Source organism: Leuciscus leuciscus, assembly GCF_965113295.1.
Source record: "Leuciscus leuciscus genome assembly, chromosome: 3".
NCBI lineage: Eukaryota > Metazoa > Chordata > Actinopteri > Cypriniformes > Leuciscidae > Leuciscus > Leuciscus leuciscus.
In genome coordinates, this window is record NC_138727.1 from 52,728,421 (window position 1) to 52,749,635 (window position 21,215).

The 21,215-nt window shown below is 38.5% G+C and overlaps 1 protein-coding gene and 1 long non-coding RNA gene across 3 annotated transcripts in view; one reads left to right on the forward strand and one right to left on the reverse strand.

The window, feature by feature from the left end:
* LOC309493808 (uncharacterized protein) overlaps window positions 1-17,939 on the reverse strand; it is an 89,019-nt gene extending 71,080 nt beyond the window's left edge. Inside the window, exons 1-2 of one of the 2 annotated variants that reach the window (XR_014204054.1) lie at window positions 17,782-17,939; window positions 17,260-17,496 (exon numbers count right to left, since the gene is read on the reverse strand). Coding sequence is in view for 1 of the 2 variants with exons in the window: in XM_082163065.1 (XP_082019191.1) it covers window positions 17,782-17,890 (109 nt within the window). In the remaining variant the exon portion in view is untranslated. The remainder of the gene's footprint in view (window positions 1-17,259; window positions 17,497-17,781) is intronic. The other variant, XM_082163065.1, reaches the window with a different exon arrangement.
* Window positions 819-4,035, forward strand: LOC309493918. The gene is made up of 7 exons (XR_014204091.1): window positions 819-866; window positions 2,178-2,238; window positions 2,340-2,390; window positions 2,467-2,511; window positions 2,597-2,661; window positions 2,740-2,851; window positions 3,836-4,035. It is a non-coding gene; the product is annotated as an uncharacterized lncRNA (long non-coding RNA).
* Window positions 17,940-21,215: the final 3,276 nt, after the last annotated feature.

A 21,215-nucleotide genomic window follows, 5' to 3' on the forward strand; every position in this document is an offset into this window, starting at 1 on the left:
CGCATAGTAATATATTCTTATCTTTAAGGTACGGAAGAACATTGAAAAGGCACAGGGGAAACAAAAAAAGGCTTTTGAGGCAAAGAAAAGGAAAGGGGTTCGCCAGTGCTCAGTTAAGGCAGGGGACGAGGTCCTAATTGGGGAGCCCAAAAAGAAGGTGAAGAAGGGAAATTGTTTACAGGATCTCCACCAAGGGCCATTCACCCTCACATCCCTGACAGAGAAGGGTGTGGCAAGTGTGGCTATGTTAGGGAAAATACAGAAACTTAATGTTGCGCAGCTAAGGCCCTACTTTCGGCCACAAGGTATTGTAATAATCCTACTTGGTGACAGCAAATATAAACATGACACTTGACAATGACGATTAGTATTTACTTTCCTGTTGTGTAGGTCATAGCCATGAATCTGAGGGCAGCCAAAACGATGCAGAAGACATTGGACTGGTGGACCACCAGTATGCCAATAAAGGTCCACTGTGGTCCAAGAGGTTGTGTCCTCAGCAAGAACAAGTGGTGAGTGCCAAACTAAACTGGATAGTTCACATGCACAGCTTGTTGGTGTGCTTTAAATAATAAATGCATGATTGCTCATTCCTAACAGGGATATTTTTTATTTCTAGCTGACCTATGTGCTGGACAGAACACGTCCAGCAAAAGAAATTGTTGTTCTGGATGGCCCAGTTTGTCTTCAAAGGGAGGACTTTTGGAGCCTGGGGCTAGATGAACAGGTGGAGAGCAATATAAGTGGATATTGCTGTAAAGAGTTTGGATGGTTCTAATGCCTTTATTGTAATTATGCAAAACATTCTGTGCTTTCAGATTGGGAATGCGTGCTTCAGGCTGGTAGAGGAGGCAGCCAGGAGACATGTATGTATTTGTATTTACCTTGATGACTTACACATAAATTTGTGCAAAAGTGAGTACACCTCTCACATTTTTCCCAAATACTTTTCATGGGACAACACTATAGAAATGAAACTGTGATGCATCTTAAGGTAGACTCACTTTTGTGAGATATATGTATATGAAATGCAGACATACAATTTTATTCAGGGAATGGATCTCCACATTGTTGACCTATTTGAAGTCCCTAAATGGAAACTAAGGGAACCTAGTTTGCCGGTAAGTTGCATAATGTGTTGACAAGTCCAGCAGATACACCTCTTTAAGTGAAGATATGTCCAAGGAGATCTGAACATAGTTTTTTTTTTTCATAGGACAATGTGGAATCTAAAGATATCGTAATTTTGCCAGCATGGTCTAGGGGGTCACAAACAGCAAGCCACTACATGCTTTGTGTACAGTTACATTGTTTTTTTTCCTCTATTTTTAAACCAGTTGGTGCCCCTATACCTGACATTAATAGGGTATGTTCTTCACAGGTGTTATTAGTTGCTAAGAAGGAGGCTATTTTTCTGGACTCATTATGTCCAAATGGGTTTGGAGATGAGAAATACCAAACCATATTTAGGTTTGAAACGCATAAGCAGAGGACATTAGCAAGGTTTGACCTGTGACCGATGAAGGCTAACACAGAGAACAGAAAGTGCATGTAGTTACATGCTACTATGGGAATTAAAGTTAATACATGATAGATTATGTTTGAATAATCTTAGTTTATAGTTTATAAGTATAGTTTTCTACAAATTTTTTTTACATTTTTTTTAATCCCGTTAAGCCTGAACAGCACTCTGAAAATCTTTAATCTGATGACACTGTGTAACAGCCTTAACAAATACAGATCAAACTGAGTGAAATGGACTGATATCCTGTTCAGGCAAAGCCTTGTTCTCTGGCTTTAGGATTGAGTAAAAGCCTTGTTCTCTGGCTTCAGGTTTGAGTAAAAGCCTCGTTCTCTGGCTTTAGGATTGAGTAAAAGCCTTGTTCTCTGGCTTTAGGATTGAGTAAAAGCCTTGTTCTCTGGCTTTAGGATTGAGTAAAAGCCTCATTCTCTGGCTTTAGGATTGAGTAAAAGCCTCGTTCTCTGGCTTTAGGATTGAGTAAAAGCCTCGTTCTCTGGCTTTAGGATTGAGTAAAAGCCTCGTTCTGGCTTTAGGATTGAGTAAAAGCCTCGTTCTCTGGCTTTAGGATTGAGTAAAAGCCTTGTTCTCTGGCTTTAGGATTGAGAAAAAAAAAAACCTTGTTCTATGGATTCAGTTTTGCATAATTTTTTTCCAGACAACTTGCAGGAGCAGTGGCTAATGGACCGTGGGTGGAGAAGACGGGCAAAGATTTTGATGTAATTTTGCTTACTATGTAATTTTGTCATTTAATTTTGCTCAGCGGACACTATAAATGGTTGTCAACATCACATCTGAGTAACTGTATATTACTTTTCAGCCATTTCCAGTTCAGTCAGATGGACAGAGCTGTGGGATATTCATGCTTATGGTAAACTTATACAATTTCTACTCAATTGTTCCTGTTTGTCCTAAATCTCCCTAATCATTATTTTTCTCTTTAACAGTATGCCCTCTGCATCTGAACTGGTGCCATGTTTCACTTTTTGGATGTAAGTTGTAATTCATGGAATGTATGTATCCAAGAATGTTAAAAAACAAACAATGCAAGACTCCAATATTACATGTGTATTACAGACTGACATACCATCTATTCGGAAGTGGTGGTGTCTCCAGATTCTGGAGAAATTCTCGATCGCAAGGTAGGACACATTTCAAGCAGTAAAACATTGGTCTACTTTACAATTATGCTACATTAAAAGTACCATACTTTTGAATAGGCATGGGCAGAACTTCGGGCAGCGCTTTGCCTTCTGGACAGAGGAGGCAGAACAGCTGATGGCAGGCACCCTACCACCTATTTATAGGATTTCTCGACCCCAAATAGTCAAGGTATGGCCAAACTAACCAGACAACCATTTTCACGTATATGCATTCTATACAGGTAGGTCTCAAAAAATTTGAATATTGTGGAAAATTGTGTGAATTACTGAATTAAATGTAAAACTTGAAACTGATACATTATATAGATTTATACAACATGTTACGTCACGTGATATATAAAAAAATAGAAGATCGTAACAAACAGTTCAAGTCAAGTGGGTTTATTGTCATTTCAACCATATACACTGTGTATAGTAAGACAAAACAGCGTTTCACCATGGGTCAGGTCAAGTGGTGTACATTTTAAGGTATATAAGAAAACATTTGGGACAGGATACATTTAGTGCACACACATTATTACAGTGCATCCGGAAAGTATTCACAGCCGTTTACATGTACACCAATAATGCGATTATTTCCAATGATCAGAGTAAGGAGTTAATCGCAGTAAGATGTTTACATGACTGGAGCAAACCTCTTCACTCCTACATGCAGTTTTTATTTTCTGATTATTCACATAATGTAGAGCACAAATGATGAACTCATATACTGTCCACTGTTTGAGACTGAATTTTGGGTTTTCTTTAGATATAAGCCGTAGTAATCAAAATGAACACACATAATAGAAATATTTCGCATAGTGTCTAATGAATCTATATAATGTATGAGTTTCACGTTTTACATTTGAATTATTGCAATTGACAAACTTCCACAATATTCAAATTTTGTGAGACCTACCTGTATTTACTTTGTGCATGTTATGGTTTATACGAGTTAGCAGATGCCTTTGTCCAAAGTGGCTTACAAATAAAAACAATACAAAGGTTCGCAATTAATAGCCTAATGAAAATACAATAATATACAAACCATAACCATAACTCATAATAACTATTTAATTTATGCTGAAAAGATGTCTTTAGGCCCCTTTTGATAGACCTAAAACATCTTATGTTGTAGTGTAGTCTTAATTTATGGTATTTTACTTTTTCATAGGAGGAACAGGTAGAAGTGGAGGAGCTGCCCCTCACACTGAAACATATGTACCAGGCAGAATACATCGTGAGAAACAGTCTTGGGCTTTTCACTGAGTGAGTGAGTGAGTGAGTGAGTGAGTGAGTGAGTGAGTGAGTGAGTGAGTGAGTGAGTGAGTGAGTGAGTGAGTGAGTGAGTGAGTGAGTGAGTGAGTGAGTGAGTGAGTGAGTGAGTGAGTGAGTGAGTGAGTGAGTGAGTGAGTGAGTGAGTGAGTGAGTGAGTGAGTGAGTGAGTGAGTGAGTGAGTGAGTGAGTGAGTGAGTGAGTGAGTGAGTGAGTGAGTGAGTGAGTGAGTGAGTGAGTGAGTGAGTGAGTGAGTGAGTGAGTGAGTGAGTGAGTGAGTGAGTGAGTGAGTGAGTGAGTGAGTGAGTGAGTGAGTGAGTGAGTGAGTGAGTGAGTGAGTGAGTGAGTGAGTGAGTGAGTGAGTGAGTGAGTGAGTGAGTGAGTGAGTGAGTGAGTGAGTGAGTGAGTGAGTGAGTGAGTGAGTGAGTGAGTGAGTGAGTGAGTGAGTGAGTGAGTGAGTGAGTGAGTGAGTGAGTGAGTGAGTGAGTGAGTGAGTGAGTGAGTGAGTGAGTGAGTGAGTGAGTGAGTGAGTGAGTGAGTGAGTGAGTGAGTGAGTGAGTGAGTGAGTGAGTGAGTGAGTGAGTGAGTGAGTGAGTGAGTGAGTGAGTGAGTGAGTGAGTGAGTGAGTGAGTGAGTGAGTGAGTGAGTGAGTGAGTGAGTGAGTGAGTGAGTGAGTGAGTGAGTGAGTGAGTGAGTGAGTGAGTGAGTGAGTGAGTGAGTGAGTGAGTGAGTGAGTGAGTGAGTGAGTGAGTGAGTGAGTGAGTGAGTGAGTGAGTGAGTGAGTGAGTGAGTGAGTGAGTGAGTGAGTGAGTGAGTGAGTGAGTGAGTGAGTGAGTGAGTGAGTGAGTGAGTGAGTGAGTGAGTGAGTGAGTGAGTGAGTGAGTGAGTGAGTGAGTGAGTGAGTGAGTGAGTGAGTGAGTGAGTGAGTGAGTGAGTGAGTGAGTGAGTGAGTGAGTGAGTGAGTGAGTGAGTGAGTGAGTGAGTGAGTGAGTGAGTGAGTGAGTGAGTGAGTGAGTGAGTGAGTGAGTGAGTGAGTGAGTGAGTGAGTGAGTGAGTGAGTGAGTGAGTGAGTGAGTGAGTGAGTGAGTGAGTGAGTGAGTGAGTGAGTGAGTGAGTGAGTGAGTGAGTGAGTGAGTGAGTGAGTGAGTGAGTGAGTGAGTGAGTGAGTGAGTGAGTGAGTGAGTGAGTGAGTGAGTGAGTGAGTGAGTGAGTGAGTGAGTGAGTGAGTGAGTGAGTGAGTGAGTGAGTGAGTGAGTGAGTGAGTGAGTGAGTGAGTGAGTGAGTGAGTGAGTGAGTGAGTGAGTGAGTGAGTGAGTGAGTGAGTGAGTGAGTGAGTGAGTGAGTGAGTGAGTGAGTGAGTGAGTGAGTGAGTGAGTGAGTGAGTGAGTGAGTGAGTGAGTGAGTGAGTGAGTGAGTGAGTGAGTGAGTGAGTGAGTGAGTGAGTGAGTGAGTGAGTGAGTGAGTGAGTGAGTGAGTGAGTGAGTGAGTGAGTGAGTGAGTGAGTGAGTGAGTGAGTGAGTGAGTGAGTGAGTGAGTGAGTGGGAGGGAGTTGGGGTGCACAGTCACCCATATACATTTGGTGTGTGTGTGTGTGTGTGTGTGTGTGTGTGTGTGTGTGTGTGTGTGTGTGTGTGTGTGTGTGTGTGTGTGTGTGTGTGTGTGTGTGTGTGTGTGTGTGTGTGTGTGTGTGTGTGTGTGTGTGTGTGTGTGTGTGTGTGTGTGTGTGTGTGTGTGTGTGTGTGTGTGCACAGTCACCCATATACATTTGGTGTGGGAGTGCACAGTCACCCATATACATTTGGTGTGTGTGTGTGTGTGTGTGTGTGTGGGAGTTGGGGTGCACAGTCACCCATATACATTTGGTGTGTGTGTGTGTGTGTGTGTGTGTGTGTGTGTGTGTGTGCAGTGGCGTCATGCCCATTCAAAGTGAGGGGGCACGTGCCCCCTCAGATTTTTCCTCCCTGATAATTTTTTTGTCACAACTTTATTCCTATTATGCTCCATAATATACCAGAGCCTATAACGACTCAAATGTATTCTTCTGGATGTGTAATAAATCGGTCAGCAATGCATCAGCCCGCCCCTTTTTCCTAATATGGTGTCTGTGTAAATCAAATCTAGAGCGCTCTAGAATCTTTGCTGTGTATGTTCAAGCAACTCGCTCGTCTCGCACGTTGAGCTGGCAATGTTTTACAGATGGTCTTGAAGTAGTAAGTGGGCAAAGCAACAAATCGGCAATGAATTAGTTATCGGATGATATTAAAAGGTAGTGGGATTATTTGTGGTTGACCTGGAAATTTTAACTTGATCAAAAAGTTATGGATTTGATATTAGCTGCGAATTCAGAGCATTAACTTAAGTTGTGTCAGTGTAACGTTATCGATAGCTAGCCTAGTCTAACCGTAAACTAGTTGGCTAACGTTACTGCCATACAAAGCCATAGTAACGTTATCTGATCGGTTTTGATTACTTTTTTACATTTCTGTCAAATATTAACCATTTTCAAATAAACGGGGTAGTGTTAACCTTATTCAGCACTGAAATCATTCAAACTTCTTTCAAAGTCCTTCATCACATATTAATATTAAAATAACTTAATTTCAGAGCACCACAAAGTCAGACCTCAGCACCTTTATGTACCTTTGATGTAAGATCGTTCTTAGGTCACATACCAATGATCATAACATAAAAACTGCAATGGTACTGTTTTTAAAATCATGTGTAGTAGGCCTAAGTGTACAGTAAGTGTGTGTGTAAACATGCTTTAATGAAGTAGACTTCAAAAGCTTTTGAATTTGAGCTTACAGTTCTTTCATCAACCTGTCTTTTACATAAACTTACAAAATAGATACTTTAACTTAGTCCTCAGATAGAGGAGGGTTGCTGCTAGCTCCGTTAAGGTATTTCTGGCCCTCCCAAACTGCATTGAAATGGTATGTTTAGCAGCCAGAATTTAAAAATTTTCAGGGGGAGAAACCCCCTGACCCCTCCTAACATGATCCATATCACCCGTCAGAAAACAATTGCAACGTCTCAGATTGTGCCCCCCCAGAATTTTGGCTTGCATGACGCCCCTGTGTGTGTGTGTGTGTGTGTGTGTGTGTGAGAGAGAGAGAGTGTGTGTGAGAGAGAGAGTGTGTGTGTGAGAGAGAGAGAGTGTGTGTGAGAGAGAGAGTGTGTGAGTGAGAGAGAGTGTGTGTGTGAGTGAGAGTGTGTATTTTTACTCTTAAATAAAGATACTCAACTGTCCACCGCTGGTCTCATGTCACTTCTGTGTGCACACATGCTACTTTCAAGTCATTTCCATTGTAAGTTTAAGTTTGAAATACTCTATAACGTTTCCCCAGACTTGTTTGTAGTTCTTTCTTCATGTAAGTGCAGATTGTCTAGGCAGAAATGCATATTATTTAAAAAAAAGAAATGCATATTATGTTCCTTATTGTCTTCTGTAAACAACATTGAAGGGATCATTTTCCTCATTTAGATTAGATATATATTAGCCTATATAGACCCATACCATACTAATACAAAATTACTCAACTTAAAAGTGAACTAATATTAGCAGCTTTTAATAATAAAAAAACGACACAAACCGTCTTTGACAATACTACTGACCTCAGACCAAAACATGGCAAGTTGAGCCTATACCATACAGCAGTGAATCGCAAAGGAGAGTAGCCTATGGAGGAAACTGATCATGTATGTTAATGTAACAACTCACAACTCCTTTATTATTTTTGGATTGGCAACCACGTAAACACATCGTAATGCATAGCGTAAGCTACATTTAAAAGCATCAAAATAGACCCGCTGTGAAATGTTAAACACAATACAACTAACGTTACACAAATATGCCGCAAGTTGTGCCATCGCATGCGTGGTTCCGATAGTGTAGGAAAACCGTGACGTTTTCTACTACGTAATTACGCGCATGCGTGAAACGGGTCGCGCAGGTGGAACGGATCGTGTACCGACACTGCCGATGAAAGAGGCTGCTGAAACGTGGAGAGAGACAGACACTGTCTTAATTGGACTAAAACAGGTTAGTAAAAAAAATAAAAAATAAAAATAAAAATGTATATGTTATTCAGTTAAAGGTATAGCGGAGGATCTTTCCAAATTTTAGATAAGACCCGCCCTCTCCACTTTTTGAAAAGTTTGATTGATTCACCAGAATGATTGACAATTAGGAGGACCAATAGTTTAGACTACCCACCAGGAAGTAAAACATCCTCCGCTATACCTTTAAGAGATGATATCAGATGAAGTGAATTAAGTCACACATGCCCCCTAATACCTTGAAATACTTATTAAAACTGCGGCATTTTGCGCGGGCACATTAACCGAAAAGCCGACAAATGCGCCCGCGCGTTTTGCTGGATTTTTTTCACATAGCAGCAAAATAGACTTAAAATACTCCGTCATTTATGGTCATACAGACTTAAGAAATATGAAAAAATAAACAGTAAAATGTCTACTTTTGTATGTGTCCACTTACAATCGAAACAAAACATTATGCATTTGCAAAATAAACTGGGTGTGCTTCTGCCTCTCCTCCATGAACTTTTTTTCTGGAGCAGGTCTCTAAACATAAACAAAACTCAGCAAATAAGTAATCTTTATAATAATTTAAGTGTTTACTTTTTAATGATCTAATTCAAAATGAAAGAGAGTATTCTGTTTATGTAATCTATATGAAAAGAGAGAGACGTCAGTTGTTCTCATGGCAACTCATTATCTGCTAATCGCCCGCTGAAAGCGCGCGCTATTCAAACACAAATAGTAAGTTGTTTATTCTTAAGTGCTTTGTTCTAATCGCAACCGCAAAAAGACTGTTTAAATATGAATCGCGTGTGTATGTGTGAATGAACGGCACAGATGCTCGCTTTCGTTCACTACAATTACAACATGCTGTTTTTACATGAACATAACGTTATTATAGTTTAGCTTTTCCCTAACTATATTGCAATACTGAGATGAGTAAAAATCTGCTGAAATATGTTCATGAAATACGTTGTTTAAATAAAACGCAGCGTTTTAAACGTATTAAACTGCAAATTAAAATGTATATGCCCTATATTAATGTATCATACAAATGATATGTAGAGAGAGACGAAATATGAATGTTTAGACAATACTAATGAATCCTTAACTTTGAAATACGTATGATAAAATGTATGCTTTTTTACAAAGAAAAATTACACTTGGAATAGTTAAAATTGTAATTGTTCTTGACTTACATGTGGAAACTTTAATAAAATAGCAAAACTAAAATAGGTCAATATAAAATAGGTCAATATAGCCTTCTCATTAAATTATTTATTATTGTGTTTTATGAGTGACAAATTTGGGGAGAGGATAAATATTCCAAACCTTTCTGAAAATACAATATGATAATTAACTGCACAATTACTAGAAATGTTTACCTTGGATATTATAACATTTGCATGCATACATTTTTTTTAACTTCAAACCAATTCTGTAGAATGGCCCATATAGCCTATTTGAACAGGATTTGTTTCCAGGTATGACTGTGGACTCAAAATGTGCTTTTGACTTTCATTTATATTAGGATTATATTGTTAACTATATATATATATATATATATATATATCAGGGCTCTAGAGTGCGACCAAATTTTGTAAGGGTGCGACTAAAATTTTTCCTAGGTCGCACCGGTGCACCTAACGTCCTCGCATCCGCTGCCTCTCCACGAACTAAGTGTTTGTTCTCCTTTGACGGAACTCACACACTCATGGGAACTCACACTCTTCTCTCACGCTTAATGAGTGATGACGGAGGACAGAATTAAACATTCAAACGTAGCCTGGTTACACTGTGATATTAGTCTGATTTTATTTTAGATTTCGGCTTCCAAAGATTATAAAAAATTATATATTGAGGTAAAACCATTAAAAACTATAGCCGCATTCTATCTAGCGCAACTTCTTCCCTTCGCAGCATTACACTGTCATTTCTCCCTAAAACTCAAACCTAACGACAGAATCAGCACGATCGGTGATTGTTGTAAAATGCAGTCTAGCTACTGTTGCTAACTTGCGAGACGCGTTAAATAATTAAAAGAGCAATTAAAAGCACAAAATCTGCGCAAGAGATGTTGTTCGCAAGGCGGCACGCGCTCCGAAACCGAAACCGAGACAAGCAAATTATAGCCTACTTTGGGTTTAATGTGCGTGTCTAAACGATCAAATGTACACAAAAGTATGTCAAAATGACCGGCTTGGAGATTCACCAAAAACAGTTTATGTCTTAAATGGACGTAGTTATGGAAATAGTTGGGAGAATATGGTGCATCAGATCAGTAGCAGATCTGCACTCGGTCTTAAAGGGGCCGCAGTCTAGTAAACATGCGGACGATTGCGCCATTACTGCGAATCAAACAACAAGAGAAAAATCACTACAAAGCTCTTGAAAGAATAACTTCAGCTTTATTAAGCATTAATCTATTTATGAAAAATTATGCAGTGTTATTTTACATTTGATTACTTTATTAGATTTCTTTTTAGACTAATATATATATATATATATGTGTATATGTATATATATATATATATATATATATATATATATAAAAACAAAAAGAACCGATAAGAATACAGTTAAAGTACCGTATCGATAAGCAGTATCGGTAAGAGTAGGAATACCGTTAAAACCCTTTACTCCCCGGTCAATGCTCCGACAACAGCCCAGACATGAAGCTACTTCAGCCACCATTCTCCCCAGTCCCTGGTAAGATGCCAAGCCCTGGTCTTTCGTCGGAGATGGCATCCGACTCAGAGACGGAGGTAGAGCCTATACCGCGCCTGAGCTAGAGACTCAAAATAGTTCGTTTGGCAGCTCAGTGAAGCACTTTAAATTATTATTATTTTTTTTTTATTTTTTTTTTTACCTACACCTTATTCTTGTTTAAAATCATTTACATAATATGAATGTATATAGAGCGTGATAAAAAGGTGACCTTGAAATTGTGGCGTTAAAGGTGACGCGAGCCGAGAAAAATTTCTGGTGCACCCAAATTTTGTGCTGGTGCACCTAAATAAAAAAGTTAGGCGCACCAGTGCAACCAAGGCAAAAAGTTAGTCTGGAGCCCTGTATATATATATATATATATATATATATATATATAGGACTGACATGCCCAATAATTTTAAGTTTTAAGAGTTTTTATCCAGTCATGGCTTATTGATCATTATAGGTGTTATCATTAATTAAGTTGTTGTTGTTGCTAGTTTGAGTCGAGAAATACACATTTCAGCATTATCATCACTAATCTGTGTGTGCATTTTCCTTCAGAACCAAGCAAGTTGACTCATGAAACCATTTGTTTATTATATCTCAATCACAATATTGACCTCAATAATCGCAATATGACATTTTCCCCAAATCGTGCAGCCCTAGCCAAAAGTATATAGATCTCTTTGCACTGACTGCTCAGTACAGCAGAGGCAAATGTTAGAGTTATATGGGCACACAACTTGCTACAAGAGCTATATCCACTATTACGAACAATAAAGTAATATTTGACAAATTTTGTCTTTCAGATTATGAAAGTGTTCAAAGGCCAATCTCAAGATACTCTGGGAGGTCTTTCTCAGAGCAGAGCTATCAAATGGTCACTTCTAAGAGGTTTGTTTAATCGATTCCAGAAAACAACAGTGCCCCCATCTCTTTAATCCACTCTTGGCACTCTCACCCATGCTACAGTTCCTGTAGATTACCACACACATGTCATTTCTAAATGGTGAATTTGTTTCTTCAGGCTCTTTACCAACCGGCTCATGGCAAAATTCAATATGAAGGGGAAGGGGAAGAAGCAGAAACTGCCTCTGAAGACGACTAAAACTTTTGAAGCAATTAAAGGTACACAGCATTCAAGACAGAGTCCATAATAGAGTGTGAGACGAGTCTGGCCAAAACCAGAACAGGAATCTGGCCTTGAATCTGAATTTAAATGGAAAACTTAATGTTCAATAAAGCTTAACTAAGAGACAAATTATGTAAGTATTATTATAATAAAATTATACCCAATTGTATTTTTTAACCTACTGAACAAACTTTTACAAAAAATTGCTAATTGAAAAGCACATGCTACATGTATAAAGTTTAAAAACACAATGAACTAATTTCTTTGTTTTTAAAGGGCACCTATTATGCCCCTTTTTACAAGATGTAATATTGGTCTTGGGTGTCCCCAGAATGCATTTGTGAAGTTTCAGTACAAAATACCCCACAGTTAATTTATTATAACCATTTGAAAATGTCATTTTTGGGGCCTGTTTTAAAAAGAGCTGTTTTGGAGTGTACCACCTTAAATGTTAATGAGCTGCATATCCCCGCCCTGCTGCTGGACCAGTGTTGCCAGATGTACGATAATTATCGTATTTGTACGATATTTTGACCTCTGTACGATGTACGATCGATAATGAAAAAAATCCCATAATGTACGATAATTTCAGAGTTTTCAGTCTTTCGTCCAAACACACATCCTACCACCTCTCTCTCTGACCCCGAATCATTTCGCAGGCTCGCCTGCCTGCACGCAAGCACACGTACACACACACACACACACACACACACACACACACACCACATGGTGTCGACCGCACGTCAACACTACACTACAGTTTTGCCGAAGAAGACAGTTCAGTTTAGATCAGTTCCATGATGGCATCCAATCTGTACCGTAAAAGGATTCCCCTACCAACAACACCTGCCAACACAGCACAATCCGATGATGACAGCAACTTAGAGATCGAATTTGAATCTTTCTAGTGTTAATTGTGCACTTTTTTCTCTCTGTATCATAGTTTAATTATGGTCTAGTTCAAAATGTGGACTGTCGGCATATCTTTTGTACTTTGGCAAAAAAAAGTTAAGTAGCCAGACTTCCTCCAGTTAGTGTGAGCGTATTACACAGCTTGTTTAAATTGGCTGTAAAATTATTTGGAAAATAAAATTGTTGGAAAATAGCTATATTTTATGTGTTTGGTTCGTGTACGATAATTTTTCTCAAAAAACGATAATTTTGAGGTTTTGGTACGATACTTCGACATTTCTAATCTGGCAACACTGTGCTGGACCCAGATGATGAAGAGACACGAATGAGAATGGACTAAACGTCTCGGAATGGTTATTTGATACATTTATGTACTTACAAAGTTTTAATCGCGTCCCCTTTGCAATTATGGATGTGCAACACACACACACACACGAACTGTGATAACGTTCGCGCAATTTTTTGAAACTACACACACACACACACACACACACACACACACACAAATACTGTGATAACGTTTGCTAAGTACAAACGATTTATTTATTTTTTTCTTAAGGGGAGGGAGATAGACGTTTATATACTGTCTATGGAGATAGAGCAGACCTTAATTTATTTACATTTGTAATTGCTGCAAAAATGATAGCCTACGTGACATAAAACTGTCTGACGTTGTTTGTTGAGACATCTATGACGACGACAATAAATAGCTTTAGACGCATTTGTTGTTGAACTGGCTGACATCGATTGAAATGACTATTTGCTCAAAAATCATAAAATACACTTACTTCTGGAGGTGACGTTGAATCGCGAACTGTAGGCAATGATCCACACTTGATTAACTTTGACCCTCGTTCACTAAACAGTCAGTCAGAAAATGAAGGAAGTTTAAGTGGCGCCGTTTCTTCATAAATAAAATCCATCCGCTGCGTTTTCAGTGGCTCTGATGTCAGTGAAGACTACTATGTCCATTCTTAAATTCCACAACAGAACACTTAAGTTACACTTCTTATGAGACATTACACACCGGCTGTCGTTGAAACAATGGAGAATGCAGATCACCGAGGGCGGGGTCTATGTCAACACCAGACTGTCAATCAAACCGCGTCGGTGGGGCTTAGCACATTTCTACGTCACAGTGAGGGAAATCTAGAACAGGGCGTTCTTAGACAGTGCTTGTGATTTATTGAGATAGTAAAAAAAACTACTGGGTGGATTTTTATCATTCTAGGGTGGTTTTGCTCACACACTGCCAACACACATTTATGTTCAAACACCATGTAAAAGTGAATTTTGCATAATAGGTGCCCTTTAAATAGATCTCCAGTTTAACTGACTTTTTTTTTTTTTTTTTTACATTGTTCTATTTTAATAAATTAAAAGCACTCAGATAGACAAAAGTGAGGGTAGGCATTAAGACAAATCATCAAGACAAAGTTATTCATTCAAGAGCTGTGAGTATTTTCTCTTTGCCTTTTGTTTGATTCACATTAATGGTGCAATCGTCAGAAGGTTTATTAGACTGAATGCAGATCAAATAATACGATTCTCCCCTTTTCTACAAACTATTTACACCAATTTAAGATATGAACTGTTTAAGTGAATACTCTCCAATCCGGTCATTTTGACATATTTTGTTGTGTATTTGATGGTTAAATGCGCTCACAAAGCCTAAAGTAATTTGCTTGTCTAGTTGCGGTCGGTTTCGGTGCGCACACACATAAGCCGCCTTGAAGTTGGAAACAGCGTCCCTTGCTCGGATTATTGTGCATTATTACATGGCTTGGTTGAATTCTAATGTAGAATGCGGTGTGTTATTTCTTGATAACAATCCGCTGCTAAGTATAACACACCGTTGCCATGAAAAACAGAGCGTTGCTATGGACGCAGGATTCTAACCGTAGAGACGGAACGGACTATTTTCTTTAGCGGAAGCAATACAATCGTTTTTGAATCAATAAACTCCTTTTTAAATAAATATTTTATGTCAAATTATTGATTTATTTGGTAGGTAGCCATGTAATAAGCAGGATAGCGAATACAACCCCTTCAGGATTCCAGCTCTGCTTCGCTTCGGTGTCCCGATCAGCCTGTCGGGGGTGTATTCACTATAACAACCGCCTTGCTCTACATTATCCCTTACTTAAATAGCTCTTTTTATTATCAAACACGTCACAGCAATTTAGCAACACTAGAGACTGCATTTTACAACAACTCTCTTCTGCATTGCAAATATCAAAAATGCATCAGACAGATGATTTAATATTATCTCATATAGAAACGGCTGGCAAAGATAGAATTTGCAAGATAACATCTTTAATAAATAGTAAGTGCATTTTCTCAATTTCTCCAGTACCGACAGCAGAACTGATAGCGTTGGAACTGGATACTTCACTGGCTTACCTCTTTCTAAACTCATCTACAAGTAATCTAGTATTTGCTAAAATGGAAGTTATAGTATCCAAAAGCATTACATTTGGGCTGTGCCTGAGAAATTGTATTATATGCAGTCTCTCTCAATTCATGATTGCTATCTTAAATATCTTGTAACCCAAGGCCACTGTCTATTGCAGTCTTACACCTTCCTAACATACAGCGATGCGAGTTTACAGAACCCATTTTCAGTCATGTGTTTGCTGCCATATTTGGCGGTATAAAAATATTATATGTTAACTTGCATACTGCAATGTAACACTGGTTTTCTTTACATATTTATGTATTTTTGGTTTTTGTTCAACTCTTGCAGCTGCAGTCATGAAATGGGATAAAGAAGCTACAGAGGCTACAATCAAGCATCATGCAGCAGAACATCTTAAACGTGCCGTGGAGGGCATACAGGGGTGGAAAGTAATGAGGAATTTTACATGAGTACTGTAAGGCATGTGTGTTTATTTCTAGTTTAGGGGACTTTATATCTCTCTCCCCCTTCCCAACCACCCTCCCCCAATCTTGGTCTGGAGTAATTTGTTTTTTGTTCACTTGGCAGTTCAGTGTAACCATTAGAGTTGTTTTATTTATCAGCCTGTTAATAATTTGCTGAAAACCTCATTAAAGATGGAAAAAAAAATATTGTCATTTCAAACTATTTGTAAAAAAAAAGATATATATTTTTGTAATCAATAATCAGATGTCACTTGTTTCCAATTGCAAAAATATAAGGCTACTAAAACGTATTTGCATGTTTTAGACTGGTGCATCAAGGGATAGGTATTAATTTATTATTTACAATTTTAAAGCAGTAGTTCTGCACACTGCTTTTACTATGACTAGAATGAGTTTTATTGAATACCATGTTGTCATCCAACCTTGGAACAAAAGCCTGTTTGATGACCAAAACATGGTTTAATAAAGCTAATAGTAAGACAGGATTGAACTCTGGCCTCATTAACAATTAAAATAATACATTTGGTTTGTGACATCTGAAATCAGTTCAAGAAATGCATCTTAAACTTTTATGAATGTTCTTTAGACGTCTGTAAGTGACGTTGTAATGACGTCGTGAAAACTTTCATTTAGAAACCTGTAAAGATGTCACTTGGACACCAATAATGAACATTTAAAAGACGTTTAAAAAATACGTCTAATGAACGTTCACTATGTACGTCAATAGTGAACGCTAAAAAGACGTCTAAATAAGACGTCGTAAAAACTTTCATTCTGGCTCCTCAGTGGACGTCTCCTGAACGTTCACTTTTTATGTCAGTTGGACGTCCATAGTGAACGCTAAAAAGACGTCTAAAAAAGACGTTCATTCTGGCTCTTCAGTGGACGTCTTCTGAACGTTCACTTTTTATGTCACTTGGACGTCAACAGTGAACGTCAAAAAGACGCCTAAAAAAGACGTTGCAAAAACTTTCATTCTGGCTCCTCAGTGGACGTCTTCTGAACGTTCGACAAAGACGTTAGAATGACGTCTTTTGGACGTGTCTTTGCTCAGTGGGCTATGAAGGAAATGGGAGCGGGAATTCACCGCATTATGAACTCGTCATTTGAGGGAGTTAACACTGTCGCAATACCCTCAAACTCACACCAAATGTCAGGCCCTGTAGAAGTAAAAGATCATTTAGTAGCCTAAACAAAAATGTGAAATGTAGATTAGCATATATTAGAGGAATACGCAGATATCTCGATTTAATTGATGCTTGAAGAATGCACTTCCACAGCAGCCAAGAGTAACAGCAGGTATAGGCGGTTAAAGTTTTCTATGCATAATTTGATTTGACGTCAGTCTATCACGAGACCGATTACTCGATCCAATCACGTTGATGGATAAAAATAAAAATGTAAAACAAGCATGTAACGAGTAACGACCACAAACAGAAGGAAATAGCGGAGTAAAAGTACCAATACATCACTTAAAATGTACTCAAGTAAAAGTAAAATTACACAATTTTTAAAATACTAAAAAAAGTACAATTTCGGGGGGAAAAAACTACTTAATTACAGTAACGTGAGTATTTGTAATTCGTTACTTCACACCACTGATTGTAAAGTACAAATACACATATAAATCCATTTGTACTGACCTCGTTCATATAACTTCCTTAGTTCAGTCTCTAACTCCAGTTTCTTCTGTGTTAGATCAGTGTTCTTGTCCTGTAAGCTGATGATAGTGTGATTGAACTCTTCAACTGTGTTCTTGTAACTCTTTAACAGGTCTCTCTCTGCTGTGATGTTGATGGTGTACAGTGTGATGAAGACCAGCAGAAGAACACAAATGAGCCCGAGACACACTGTCATCAACACCAAACACCTGCTTCCTCCTGACAAACAGAGACAAAACACACACATATCAGTTAAGTACCAATTCACTTAAAATGTATATTATTAGAAATATAGGCTCAAATAAATCCATCTTTATCTTTAGACAATACACAGGCCTTTTTAACAAAAACTTATTCTTTAATAATCATAGCGGAATATCTACAGTTAAATATGCAACTTCATGTTAATAAATGCAGAAATATGGACACGTTCTTTGAAAAAAAAAAAAGATTCATCAAAAGTTAACAACACCATTTCTTCTTCAAATGAAACTTTCTACTTACTGCACTTTCCATCTTTTCCTTCGTCCTGGCTGTGATTCTGTGTACGAGGTCCAGTTATGTCCTTCATATCATCATTTTCAACATTTACATAAATGTCCTCTAAATCCATTATTCACTCTTATGTGTGACAGCAAGTGTTCACAGATGAGCTGTGGTTGAATGATCATGGTCATGGTTTCACAAATAGTGCTAACACCAAAAAGGAACACAGGAAGTGATTTCTCTGACAAAACGGGTTACAAAATCATGATGAAGAAGTGGTGACAGATGATGAAATCACTGGTGTTTTAATCCTAACCATTTTTTCTCCTTTGAAGCGTAAGGATCAGCATTGCTTTATGCGAACGTGCACTTCAGAACAAATGAGAACCATGACGGTAAAGTTTGCAGATCTGTGTCAGAGAAAGATTATCAAACTCTTAAACAGGTCTCTCTTTCTCTCTCTTCTGTGATGGGGATGTTTTCTGGGTCTGTCCAAATAGTCTAGGCAGAATTTCTGAAAATGTGCTTATTTAAAGTGTTGGAGGCATTTTGTGATTATTCATATTGTACAACATTTCTAGGTGTATTAAGGGGTGCTGAATCCAAATCTGCTGTATATGAAGCTCAAAAATGTCCCAAAATGCCTCAAAATTGAGAAATTCAAAATGGCCACCACCGCCAGGATGAAATCTATTTTTCAGTATATCTTTTTTGACTAAACAAGGTACAAACGTGAAATAAATGTGCTTTTGTAAGTTTTCCTACATGGGCAATTCAATGCCATATTCAGATTTGAGAAGTAATGTGAAGAAACAGCTTAGATATTGCAAAAATAGTTGTTTTTAACTATGAACAATAACTCAGTTATTATTATAAAAATGACCACGTCCTTGTTGAGGTTTCAGCGGATCAAAGTACAGAGTGGCTAAACGCTACAGGAAAAAAGAGTGGAGGCCTATTAGGTATCACCAGGATACCAACATCCCTCAGTAGATGGACACTGTCATATAATCTGAGAACAGTCATAGCTTCTCAGACTACAGCGAGTGCACAAAGAGTAGAATGGAAAGAGATGATGTGGATGAAAGCAGAATATGTCTATCATTAAAAGAGCACGTGTGTTTGATGGGGACACACTCAAGAACATAATCAACAAGGGCGTGGTCACACCACAGATTCAACCATCTCTGCTTGGTGCAGAACACCTTGGACAGGCAAAAAATGAAAGTGTTTGTGGACAAACGTCTGTGTGAACCTCCAGATAGTGACCAGCACTTGGATCTGAAGTCACCCATTCGAAAGAACAAAGCCAAAACATTTGCCTCTTTGTATGAAGTCTTGCAACTTTGCAAGAACAAGCAAAACATCATCAAAATGGACAGGCAGATTCTACAAAGGCTCATCACAGCTTACAGAGCAGGCTGCAAAGTAGACCTGGAAAATATTCTCCAGCATGAACGCATGCCCATCCCGCCATCTCTGGCCGCAACTAACGGCAGTCTACATGTGATAAATAATCACAAAATGCCTTCAGGGGTTCTGATTTTGTGAAAATTGACCATGTCTAAAATACCCACACTTGCGGTCTTGGTCACTTGAGAGCGTGTGCACATGACTGGAAGTAAGTGTGCAAGACTGTCCATAGAGCAGTACACATCACGCACACTAAATCCACACCATCTCTAAGGCTCTGTCCCAAATGAAACCCTAATCCCTCGGTCACAAGTCCACACTATACACTGTAAAAAACAATTACATCCCCAAGTCAAAAATTTCAAGTGACCGATAACATCTACATTTTTCAATTAGTCTGACGTATTATTTCTCATTGAGCCAATGTTAACAGACTATTGCAACAAGAATTTCACTTGGGCCAATTGAAAAATTTAGATGTTATCGGTCACTTGAAATTTTTGATTTGGGAGGGTTAGAAATTTCTTACAGTGTAGCAACATAATTCCGCTTCTGAAAGTTGTGTACTGAAGGAAAGAAGAGAACAGGTAATGCTGTTTGTAGAGTTGTTTAATCCTCCTCTGCTGAGATCTTCACAGATTTAATTGTAGTTCTTGTGTTTCTGCTCGTCTCTTTTTCTGTTCTCTTCTTTTCTTCAGTGATTCTGCTTGTTAACAGGCTTATTAAGGCTGAGATGACTCCATCTTTAATATATACAGATTTTGTGGCTCAGATAAGGTCCAGTTCTGGTTTATTTCTTTGCTCTTGGCTGACATGTGGCATTGCTATGGCCTGCTTGTGGCCCAGATCTGGCAAACAGGAGCGGTCCACCCAATGGACGTCATTCCACGCTGCATGTGGGCCAGATCATCTTTCCACGTGGGCCGGATCTGGGACATCACAATAATAAACACTTATACAATAACCACCAACTCACATAAAAAGCCAGGAGTTAAACTGCCCAACAAAAAGAAACACTGATCACCATAACAGTGACCAAATATTTTCAATAAAATATCAACATTTAAACCTCTGATAATTATCAATAAGAGCTTATTTAGATGTCGGACAGAAATAAAGTCAATCTGGTTAGTACTAAGTGATGCTGTTTGTGGAGTTGTTTAATCCTCCACTGCTGAGATCTTCACAGATTTAATGTCTTCTTTTCTCTTCAGTTGATTTCATCTAAGGCTGAGTCTGAAGTCAGTTGTAGGTCTTGTGTTTCTCTTTTTTCTGTTCTTGTTGATCCTCTTTCCTTCAGTGACTCTGCTTGTTAACAGCAGGTGTTCATCACTAATGCTTGATCATCACTTAATTATTCACTTAATTATCTCATTAACTTTAACTCTGATTTAGAGTTACTTTAACACTCTGTATAGCGGGACCATATGTACTCTGAGAAGTGTTGATTTAACACTGGGGATTTTTCTGTCTAAATCCATTAATCGCTGTGTCTGACAGTACCTCTTCACAGATGAACTGTGATCTTTAGAATGATGAGTGTACTAAATTCCTTAAATATATTGTATGGGTAGCCCTATGATGTGTATATTACGCAGTTGTGCACGTTCAGCGCGGCAGTTCCGCCAGAGCGGTTTCTGTTTACTTTCAGATTCAGTTTAGTGTAATTCACGTGCACATGTTTAGTGCCATTTACCGCGCTGTGGACAATATTAACATGTATAGATGATGTATACTGAGGTGAATCTTTATGTTTACTGTATTCAGACAGATGTTTATTTCAGACTAAACCACATTTTACCACCTCAGTTATGGCTAATGGCAGGCAGTACAATTCTGGACTTGTAAATTGACATCCTGAAGAGTTATTGCCGGAGTTCTGTAGTGGACTAGCCTTCCACCTAACTTCAGAAAATAGAGTCCTTTACATTTTTAAAGTAGTGTTAAACCTACACAGGAAGTGGTTTCATTTGGCCTTCGACAAGAACAAAGACATGAAGTCAACTTAAAAACTTCTGACTCATACTACTGTGTGTGTG